This window comes from Manihot esculenta, chromosome 4, assembly GCF_001659605.2.
Source record: "Manihot esculenta cultivar AM560-2 chromosome 4, M.esculenta_v8, whole genome shotgun sequence".
Lineage (NCBI taxonomy): Eukaryota > Viridiplantae > Streptophyta > Magnoliopsida > Malpighiales > Euphorbiaceae > Manihot > Manihot esculenta.
The window spans coordinates 28,133,225-28,145,673 of record NC_035164.2 but is presented as its reverse complement, the minus strand read 5'-3'; the positions used below and the strand labels follow the sequence as shown (position 1 = coordinate 28,145,673).

The 12,449-nt window shown below is 31.2% G+C and overlaps 1 protein-coding gene across 1 annotated transcript; it reads left to right on the top strand.

Annotated features, from left to right (window-relative positions):
* Positions 1–6,747: 6,747 nt before the first annotated feature.
* Positions 6,748–7,365, top strand: LOC122723570 (auxin-responsive protein SAUR22-like). Its single transcript, XM_043956259.1, has one exon. The coding sequence runs from the start codon at positions 6,903–6,905 to the stop codon at positions 7,200–7,202; it is 300 nt and encodes a 99-aa protein (XP_043812194.1). The 5' UTR covers positions 6,748–6,902; the 3' UTR covers positions 7,203–7,365.
* The last annotated feature ends 5,084 nt before the right edge of the window (positions 7,366–12,449 follow it).

The following is a 12,449-nucleotide window of genomic DNA, read 5'->3' as shown; positions in this document are numbered from 1 at the left end:
ATTGGTCCCATTAAAAGGCCACATGGTAGTTTCAGCTAGACCATAATCCGGGCGTTGTACTATGGAAACAAAGGTATTCATGTCAGCCCATATGGCGAATTCTGCCAGGCCAGAAGACCGGGCGTTGGTCCCACTAAAAGGCCATAAGGTGAGTTCCGCCAAAACAGGTCACAAGATGGGTTTCACCAGGCTATAATTCGAGCATTGGACCCACCAAAAAAAGATATTCATACTAGGCCACAAGGTGGGTTTCGTCAAACCAGAAGACCGGGCATTGATCCCACTAAAAAAGATATTCATGCTAGACCACGAGGCAGACACAACTACCAGGTGTTAATTCCATGTACAAATTTTAGAGGTATTTGAGACCCAAGCCACAAGATGGGTATTTATGATCGGGTACTAGCCTCATGATTATAAGAAATCCTATAAGGTATCTCAGGCCCCATGTGGGCATCCGCCGAGCCATATGTCCGGGTGCTAATTTCGTTGTTTAAAAGTTTTCAAGTTATTTATTTTATCACCACCATCATGGTTAGATGTTAATCCCTTAGCAGTCTTTTAAAAGAAATACAAGATTTATGGCTAAATACTGATCATGCAAAACTGTCAAAATAAAATGGAAAGATTTTTCATTCAAATGAAAAGAGTATTACAGGATAAGAGGGACATCATCAGTCGCCTCCTCCTGAACTTCTAATATAGGTACATCATTGGCTATTACAGTAGAAGTCGAGTCAGGAGGGATGTCCTCAATTATTCCTTCCTTGTTCCCGCCCTCCTCCTCCTCTGGAAGGATGTCATCTAACCAAGCAAAGTCTTCAGAAGAAAACCGCTTCACCAGCTCTTTCTTGACTAAGTCTTGCCCTTCAACGAATATCTTTTCTCTCCGGACTATCATTTCTTGAAGCTCGACCTATAATTCAGCAATTTTGCTGGACGCAACCTAGTTCATCTTTACTTGAGACTGTAGCTCTTAGACTTGGCGCTGAAGCATAACTACTTGATCCTCAGCACTCTTAGCTCAATTTTTCATTCAAATGAAAAGAGTATTACAGGATAGGAGGGACATCATCAGTCGCCTCCTCCTGAACTTCTAATACAGGTACATCATTGGCTATTACAGTAGAAGTCGGGTCAGGAGGGTTGTCCTCAATTATTCCTTCCTTGTTCCCGCCCTCCTCCTCCTCTGGAAGGATGTCATCTAACCAAGCAAAGTTTTCAGAAGAAAATCACTTCACCAGCTCCTTCTTGACTAAGTCTCGCCCTTCAACGAATATCTCTTCTCTCCGGACTACCGTTTCTTGAAGCTCGACCTATAATTCAGCAATTTTGCGAGACGCAGCCTGGTTCATCTTTACTTAAGACTGTAGCTCTTGGACTTGGCGCTGAAGCATGACCACTTGATCCTCAACACTCTTAGTTCAATTTTCAAGGGCAAGTTTAGAAGCGTTAGCCTCACCCAGGTCTGCCTGGAGTTTGTCTATTGACTCTAGAATCTCTTTTATTGTGCCTTCCACGTCGTCAACTCGAGTCTCCAGTCTCAAGTATTCCTCTGCCAGGAGTCTTCTGTCCGTTTCTTGAGCATCAAACTCTCGCCTCAGGACCCTATTACGCTCTTTAGCTATAAAGGCATAGAGGGCACTCTCTAGGGCAGAATGTATGATGTTGTCAAAAAGCTCGTTCGTCTCAACCTCTTTTAGGCAACGATAGTCCCCGGACCTCAAAGCTTTCTCAGTTAACAGGATGGCTAGGCTGGGATCTTCAAGGAGAGAGGCGTTCGGGTTAGTGTCAATGCCAGCCGTTGGATGCTAGGAGGCCACGAAGAATCAACCCCTACGTTCGCAGGAATAGGTTCAGTAGAAGTGGAGACTGCAATAGAAGACTCGGGAATCGAGACAGATGCAGAGACGCCCACTGCAAAATACTCGGGTTGCAAAGGAGCCGACTCTTCTTTTATAGGTTGGGGAGGAGGAGGAGGAGGAGGAAGAAGCATAATTACTTCTTTTTCCCAGCGAGTATGCTTGGGAAGGGGACTGGTTGCCCCAAAGACAGTTTTGCCTTTGTAGGCAACACGTACCGCTTTAGCAAATTTGCTTCTTGACCCAGTCATATCTACATAAATTGAAAAGTAAGTCAGTCAATTTGAAATCTAAAAGAACGCAAAAAGAAAAATACCATGATCTGTAGTCAGAGAAGTGCTCTCCTCAAGGTTGAAAAGGCCGGGCCGGCGAGGACCCCGAGTCTAACTCGCCTAGAGATGACTCCGCCAAGACAAAACTGTGTCCCTCACTACCTCGATAATGTCCATTTTCTGAGAGGACCTAGCCATCATCAAAAGAAAGGCTAAAGCCTCATCCTCATCCGTCCTTGGTTGGACCCCATTCTTCCTCAGCTCCACCTACAGGTTCTAGCTCGTTCCGAGGCATCCAAAACCCCAGACGTCCATTGATGGAGGACAAAAAACTTGTTCTTCCACCGCTTTAATGAAGAAGGTATTCGTTCGAACATCATTTGGCATTTTCGTCCGCTAAAAAATCAAAACTCTTCATTTCTCCGAGTACCTAGCTGGTACAGCTAGAAGAAAAGGGCCATGCTCGACTCGATGTTGTTATTAGAACAAACAAACCGGAAGGCCATCAGGATTCTTCAGTTGGGTGACTAAAAGTTTGTGAAATAGGAGGACCTCAATGAAAAATGGGTCCATGAGAAACCGAAGTCCCACATTCAGCTAGGGGTAAGCAGTATTCGGTTCAAATCAAAAAAATCGACCGAATCGAATTAATTTAAAAATTCAGTTTGGTTTTTTATTTATTTCGGTTCGGTTCAATTTTTAATTTTAAAAATTTTGGTTATTTCGGTTCAGTTTGGTTTTGATCAGAAAAAATCAAAAAATCTGAACCGAACCAATTAGTGATACTAATATATTATTTTCAATAATATAGAGAGATTAGATCATATTAAAGTTAAAACATTCCAATTAAATTTTAAAATATTAAAAATAAAATGTAAAAAATAAAAAAATTTATTAAAAATCGAAATCGATCAAACCGAACTGAATCGAACTGAATTAGACCGATTTAGTTCGATTCGAATTCTGATCAAAATTGGTTCGGTTCAATTTTTAAAAAATACTCAAATTTAAGTTTTCGATTCAAAATCGAACCGACCAAATGCTCACCCCTACTTTCAGCTGCTCTTCATAAACTATGATGGTATCCTCTGTAGGGATATGGTCATATGTGCGAATGCCCAAGGAGGGGGCAAAGACATGGAAGGTTTCTTGAGAATTCTGGTACTTGTCGTGAAGACGGCCTACATCTTTCTTCGTTTGGATGAAAGGAATGTCGCTGATCAGGCTGCCTTCGCTTTCATGAGTTGCCCTCAGCGGAATGATAGGAGCTGAGACGCGGATGGAGCCGTCGGAGGAGGAGCTCGAGGTAGAATTTTTACTAGGAGTAAGAAAAGAAGAGGAAGTATTCTTATTCATATTAAAAGGAAATGGAAAATAGAAATTACCTTGAAAGCAAGCGAGTATAAACGAGAAAGAAGGAGTGACCAAGTCTTTCCAGAAGCAAAAGATTATAGTTGTGAGCAAAAGTGATATTTGGATAAGAAAGAGGGTTCTTATAAGACTGTTTTGATACCATGCTTTAAATGTGACTCGAGAAACAAGGCAGCCATCATTAAAGAGCTAGGTAGGCAAAGTGGCGTGAGCAGGAAAAAAAAATCAATCTCAATGAGCCATGTGCCCTAGATCATGAGAACAACTATCACTTTCGAATATGAAGAATCGAATATTAGTGAGGGACCTTTGATGTCACACAATGATCGCCCAAAATAAGTCATGAGCTGTCACCACAAAATAAGATTACGTGACAAGGATCTGAAAATCTAAGGCACGGTCCCACCCGAGAAAAGGAAGATCTAAACATCATAATACCCGGTTCATCATCAAAACTCACACTCTCCTGTATAGGTCGAGTCTTGGTATAAAGTTACCGTCAACATGCACAGTTCAGCGTACCCCATTACATCGGTAATTGCTAGAAATCTCTTATCAAACAGTCAGCTACATCATCAACGGATTCTCAGGACATGCTATATTTAACTCTATCTTCTTATAGTATAAAAACTAAATGATCACAAAAATAAAAGTATGCAATTCTCTTACACAACTACACTTGAATTCTAAACAATTCATTACATTCAAGCTATTCTCTAGTTTATTGACTTGAGTGTTGGAGTGGCTACCGTGGGCACCCATCACCTCACGTTCTCTTTCTTACAGATTTAATCAATCACAGCATTCTCTTTCTTACAGGTTTAATCAATTACAGCACAATTTTCTCTTCGCCCGCATCAATACTATTTAGTCGCCATAATTTTAAATATATATATATTTTTAGTTTATATTATTTAACTATTCATACTATTTAATTTCTTTAATTGAAATTAAAATAAATTAATTAATGACTTTTTTTATAAAATAATCAAAATATTCCATTCTATTTTAATAGTATTTTTAAAATATCAACCAACTAATAAATTTTTTAAAAAATTAAAGAATTAATAATAACTCTACCATGAATGTTTATGCTACAAAAAGAAATATCAGGCCCATAGTATGTATAAGAAAAGAGGCCCACAAGAGATAAATGTAAGAGTATTACGTATAGAAATAACGAACATGAATGTTAAGATCTTGTGTATCTCTAATCAAATGTGCATGACAGTCAGTGTCTGAAATGAGTAGTCAGTTACCCATAGATTTCTTTATTATAAACAAATAAATAAATAACTGTTTTCAGTTTTATATTATTCTCTTTCCTACTGTTTTTTAGCTGTTCATCGTATTGCCCATACCAAAATCAATTTGGGTCATGTGCTTATCCTATCCTAAACCAATTCATCAAATTATCAATCCACACAACAGACGCAAACACTGCGCTATTTCATGTGCACAATTGCCACCATCATGGCTCTACCCCTCAACCCTTAGGGCATCTTCATTCCAATTTCAATTATTTTGATTTTTTTTTCAAGGAATGATAGGGCTCAACACCCTCATTCTAGGTATTGATTTTTTCGACATTTGATGAGTGATATTTATCCCGCTAAGGTGATAATAAATAATTTATAAAAATATAAAAAAAAAATTATAAATAAATAAATTAGTTCACTCATTTTATCAATTAGCTAAATAAATTTTTTTTATTTGACTTTATTAATTTCATATTTAACGGTGCATTTTCAAAAATACAACTAAATTCTGAAAATCTTAAATACATCATATATGTTATTCTATAGATTTCTCTAAATTTTTTAAACGAATTTTACCACCTCTTATTTTATTTTATTACTGATTTAAACATTACAGTGATTATCATTAGACATTATTTTCTTTACTTAATATTTTTTATAAATTAATCTATAAAATATATTCATTCATCTGATTTAAAATACGATTAATCTAGTATGAGTTACATGAATTTTCAACAATTTATTCAATAAATTGATAAGTTCAACATTTTCAAATGCAATTGGGATGAGCAATATAGAATAAATGAAAGGTCAAATTATTTCAAATTATTAGTTAAATTAAGAAAAACTGAGCTAAGCAGATTACGCATGACAGGTTGGGGTGAGCAGTATTCGGTTTAAACTGAAAAAATCGACCGAATCGAATCGATTTAAAATTTTAGTTCGGTTTTTTATATATTTCGGTTCGGTTCGATTTTTAATTTTAGAAATTCGGTTATTTTGGTTCGGTTCGGTTTTGATCAGAAAAAAACCAAAAAAATTGAATCGAACCGATTAGTGATAATAATATATTTTTTCAATAATATAGAGAAATTAAATCATATTAAGATTAAAATATTTTAATTAAATTTTAAAATATTAAAAATAAAGTGTAAAAAATAAAAAAATTATTAAAAATCGAAACTGATCAAACCGAACCGAATCGAACCGAATCAGACCGGTTCGGTTCGATTCGGTTTATGACCAAAATCGGTTCGGTTCGTTTTTCATAAACACTAAAATTTCGGTTTTCGGTTTATTCGGTTCGGTTCAAAACAAAACCGAACCGACCGAATGGTCACCTCTAATTGACAGGTCTATTTATTTAGAAATTAGATGCGGAATTGGAATCGAGGATGAGCAAAGAGGGATAGTATCCAAACCCATAAAGAATAAACTTTTTTTGAGGGTATATATTTATTGACATACTTTGCTTTCGCATTTTGTTCCATCGTGATATCGTTTATTCTTATTCTTACATGATTTTTCATGACTGTCGACGTAATCTTAATATTTTAAAAAAAGTAATAATAAAAATAAATAAATAAATAACCTATGCTTACAAAACAGTGGCTCTGGAAATAAAAATTAAAAAGCCTCAGGTTTTTTTTCTTTAAAAGCCTCGGAATTAAAAAAAAAAAAAGATTTTCAACTATTGTATTATTATTATTTTAGAAACAAAATTTTTGTACCATAATTGATGAAGTAAAATCAATTAAAATTAAAATAAATGAATATAACAAGAATATTTATTAAGCATTTATACAGTGTGATGTGTAAATATAATTAAGCATTTATACAAATTACGTACAAGTAAATATGGAGACGGCTGGTTAGATTCGGCGGTTATAATTTACCGGTGTACGGCCGCCTGTTTTGAAGTTTAAAAGGAAACACAGTGTGATGTGTATTTATTTGAAACCATAACCTTCCAAGAATCAAGTGGGTCAGCTCCATCACCATAGCTAAAGCCATGTGACCACCTTCATGTGGGGGAGGATCAGGATCCCATTTGCTTTTATTATTATTATTATTCTGAACTCTCTATAAATCCTCACTCCCACTGCAGAATTTTCCAGCTCCTGCAAAAAATTTCTATCATGGGTATCCACTTGGCATCCAAGATTTTCAGTGCGAAGCAAATTCTGAAGAAGCAGCAGCCTCTTCTCAGCAGAAATCAAGGAGATGTCCCTAAAGGCCACATTGCTGTCTACGTCGGAGAATACCAGAAGACGAGATTTGTGGTTCCGATTTCTTATATAAATCATCCTTTATTCGTTGCCTTGCTTAATCGAGCTGAAGAAGAGTTCGGCTTCAATCATCCCATGGGTGGCCTTACCATTCCTTGCCAAGAACACGTCTTCATTGAACTCACTTCTCGTCTGCAAACGGCCTCATGAAAAAATTAACTAGGAAATTTGAGTTCTGCACAAATTTTTGTAGGATATTTTCTTTGTTCCCTTTTTTTTCCTTTTCTTGATTTCTTAATTTTCTTTCTAAGAAAAAGAAAAGGATTAATCTGTAAAACCATCTATGCATATTATTCCACATAGTTTTTTCAAATGTTTAGTAGCAAGACATGTTTTTTTTTTTTTTTTTTTTTTTTTTCTGACGGAGAGAATTAAGGAATCGGATTCATCCATGGTAAATTTTTTCATGCACTTGATATATACACTCTAACACATAATTTAAAATTAAAATAAATTTATTTGAAATATGATAAAACTCTTAATATAAAATTTTAATTTTTCATCAGTTGAGTATATAAGTTTTACATCACTATGCCTACAAAAAATTTTCCTTCATCCATAATGATTCAGTAGAACCAAAATATCTCACCTAGCTAATTAATTTCTTCGAGTAAAATGTTGTCTCAATCTAACCCTTTGTTAATAGAGATAATTAAAATATTATTAGAAACATTATAAAAATAAATATTATAGACAATATAATAATAATAAAATTTTATTTTTTCGTCTTATAATTTTTTATTTTTTTCATAGAAAAATAATTTTTATTAATTTTTTGATTTTATTCATTTTAAATATATTAAATTTTATTAAATATTAAAAAATATTTTGAGAATTTTTTTTAAAAAAATTTTATAAATAAAATAAAACTAAATAAATTATAATAATTAATTTATATATTATTAGAGTATAAAGAGACGATAATAATTTTAAAATAATTAAAAAAATAACAATAATTATAGGATGGAAGGATATTCGCTTTCTATATATATATTATGCTTTGGCCCGTTGGCTTATCAATCAATTTCACATGTTTCTTCCTCTCTAAAGCTATGATTAAGAGATTATAAACTATTTGGTCACCTAATTAAGATAGAAACTAATAATGCGAACATATAAACCGCCTAGTGTTACTCACAGATTTAACTGATAGTAAATATATCTGTGAGATTTCATATTTTACTCTCTCAATCCCTAATTTCTATTTTCAAAAAATATATATAAATTGTACCGTGCGAATTTTTCTAAAACAAAAATAGAAAATATATTACTACACAAAATACAATACATAAAATTATTAAATAAAAAAAATTTATCTACACTAAATTCTTATGAATTCATATGGTAAATATATAAAATTTTATATAATTTTTATTATGTATTTATATTATTCTGTATTTATGTACAAATTTAAATGAGAAATTAAATAATTAAAATCACATAATAGTAATGGTAGTAACAGTAGTCAAATTATTTTAAAAAAATGAAAAATCAAACTCCGTCGATACTAAATACAACATTAACATCTTTCGAACAAATAAACTATTGTGTCTCTAATTAAAATTATTTAGAAAGTTTTAAGTATTATACGAACTACTGATATTAAAAAGAATAATTTAAAATACATTTAGTCACTCTATTTAATAAAGTATCATTATTATCTCGAATCCCCAAGCATTAGGAGAAAATACATGATCTCATGAATGGAAAGCAATCAAACCTCTTGTCTAGACTGAAATACCATATTTTAGAAGTTTTAAAGGGCTAAAATCACTACGTGATGAAATAGTAAACGAATGAAAAAATAAATTCAAACATTTTTATATTATGTGTGTTCATATATTTCAAAAAGTAAGGGAAATAATTTGCTTGCACATAATGTGTTATCATTTCATTGGTTGCATGCACTAAATCATCATAGTAACATGATACGCCAGGATTATACAATAATTTCTCAATACAATATATCATGTGAATAATGGAATATTCGTCTTAGGAAATTACAACTACTCCACGTTTTATTATAGAAAATACAACATGAAATCTTCATGTAGATGCAATAATTGTTTATAACTACTCCATAATTTATTCTTTTCACACATACGCACCCATTTCTTATGTTTGACTCCTTTACTTTCCTTATCGTTATTTCACTTAGTAATAATAATTATAATATTTATTAAATAAAAAACAAGAATTTAAGACTCCACGTCGTAGAAATTAAAGAAATAAGATATATTATGAAATTAATAATTTAATTTTGGAGTGCTACGTTATAATATATGAAATTTAATATTTAAATCTTAGTAATTATATTTTTTTAAAAAAGTTTTAAAATACCATAAAAAGGTGATTATCAAACACAAAAAAAAAAAAACCCTCCAACCATTGAAGTCATTGAAAGAACTATACTAAGTCTTCATCTGGACTAAGGGAGAGGACACCAAGAAAGCCTACTAATAAACTATATGCTTTAAAGATCCCACCTACGAAAGGGAAAAATGATACAACGATCTCGGAGAAGCTTGACATCAGGAAAAGAAGAATTCTTTCACGATTGGGAAAAGATATACACCAAAAGAAGCTTATAGACGGAGAAAAAGAGATGACTTCTGAACCCTAATATTGAGAAAACTACTCTCCCAAACAAGCAGCAAGGCACAATATGCACATCAAACCCCTTAAAAGCACCTACATGCAAATAAACACCACACGAATCTAAATCTAAAATGATGTCTCATTGTAAAGCACCGATCAGAGGCAAAAAGAGAAAATATTTATTTATCCACAAACCTCACTAGAAGGAGAAAAGACTGAAACCATCATTGGATGGGGAGGAAACAGTCGTTCTGCGCTCAAAGAATTAGAGAACGGCCACACACTAATGATAAAAAATGTAATGGATGACACCAAAAAAAAAAAAAACTAAGCGAGAGGTTCTAATGGTACGCAAACAAAAAACTATTGCCTTGATTTACTCTTACCAATTAATAATGCTTTCCTTAAAGATAAAACATGATTTCTTATAATATTGAAAACTGCATGGAAACACTTAATGATAACTTATAAAGCAAAATTTGAAGATTCAGACAGGACCTTAAACTCGCCGATCCGGTAAAACGGGAGCTGATCTAGGATACTTGATCAATTTTTATTTTTGTAAAAGAAAATAAGTGTCTTATGATTAAACCTATAGATAGATTCATTTGCTTGGTGGAGTGGCTATTCGTGCTCATTTCACTGACTGATTAAAAATAATATTAAATTAACTCTTAAACGATATAGTAGAAATTAAAAATATTAATTTATATTTTTCAATTCAAAATTTTTATTAAAGTATCAAATACGACATTATTGTAAAGATGTAAAAGTATGAGCTAAGTTCTCTTCAATCAATTTGATCTTTTAGTAATTTTTTTTTTCTTAATCATTAATTAAGTTTAATTATATTTATCTATATGTCCATGACAGCTTTTTCAAACTTCCACTAAATTTGGAGTTGACATGTGCTTAGTACTTATAAGCTATATATGTTCAAACTTCAGGAACAACTCATCAACTCCTATGAAATCCTTGTGGAGTGGCAACATTCCTAATTTTGCACACAATCGTTCAAAGTCAAACAAGAACCACTAAACAAAGTTGAAAAATAATATATAAATAATTTTATTTTATTTTATTATTTTTAAAATATCTCTTAATATTTAATAAAATTTAATATTTTTATTAAATTTTTTATTAAAACCATATGAGAGAATGTGAACTTGGAGGGAGAATGACGGCCTGCTTAACATGTTTACTAAAATTTTGCATATCTAAACACATGGAATCACGTGGTTTCGCTGCCAATCATTAATTACACATATATACTTCATGATTATCATTGAATTAATAATTTAATTATTAATAGAATCAAATTTTAATAATTTAGATTTAATTTTAATATCAGAGAGTTTTATTAGAAATATTTTCTATAGATTCTTAACTTTTTTTTTTTTTTTAATTTTGAAAGTTCTATTTTAAAATAGCATATAGTGAAACTGTTTGATGAGGATGGAAAAATCTTCACCAATGAGTTTGGGCATGAGTTGTATATCAATAATAAGCCTATTATGAGATTAGCCAGGTGGAAGCTAGAAATTTTATATTCCAGCTTAGACGCAAACTGGCTCAACTATTCAAACCTTCATATTTGTAGCCAGAGGTCAAGCCTTGTATAAACATTTATCTCAAGCCCTATATGAACATGAATTACCCTATAGGCAACCTCAATGGACCAAGTTGTGCCTAAGAACATAACCCTTGCCCAACCTTTGCCTATGGACCAAGTTGGCCCTAAGAACATAACCCTTGCCCAACCTTAAAGATTTCTCATGTCGATTTGAAAGATAATAATACGGTTGACTCCTTCTCTTTAAATTAATTTTTGAAATAAATTAATTCTGAGTTACATTTTTTATCGATATTAAATCTATCCTAAATATATATATTTTGGTATAATTTTGAAAAAAAAATTATAAAATATTTATTAATTTTAAAAAACTCACTAATTTATCTCTATTTTTAAAATTTTCAATTAATTTTTTTTATATTTTCAATAAAATCACTAAAGAGTTTAAAGTTTGATTTTATAAAATATATAGATATTTTAACTAGTAATTTTGAAATAAAGATAAAGTAATAAATGTTTTAAAAATTTAAAAATTTGTTAGCAATTTTTCCTGCTATAAATTTTAAAGAAACAATTTTTAATAAATTCTAAAGAAAAAAATTTAAATAAATTTTTATACAATCATACATTATTTATATTTTTTAAAATAAATTTTTAAAAATGTAAAAATATAATATTTCTAAACTTTTAAAATATTATAATAAAATCGCTCATGCTAATTCAGCCAATCTTATGACACCATTTTTACGTGGAAGAGTCATACTCCATTTATCTTCTCATTCTCGAATACAGGTATTTTATAACTAAAATATTTGTTAGTGTTTTTAGCCTTTTAAAAAATTTATTAATTAATATTAAATATTATAAATTTTAACTATTAAATATTATAAAAAAATTAAAATATTTATAATATAGAGAAATTAATTAATAAATTTTTAAAATTTAAAAAATTAACTAATAATTTTAATATATATTTTAAAATTAAAAAATCAATTAATAAATTTTTTCGTTAATTTTCTTTATTTTATTTTATATTATATATTATACTTTTGCACCGCAACATATGAGTATTCTTGGAGAATTCACCGGATTTTAGTACAAGAGATTTTGTTGCAAACTTTTAAAAATTTTAGAAATTTTGTTGTAACAAAAAAGAGAAAAATTATTAAAAAAATAAAAATAGAGAAATAGTTAAATATCCTAAAATTAAAGGACTAGTAATAAAA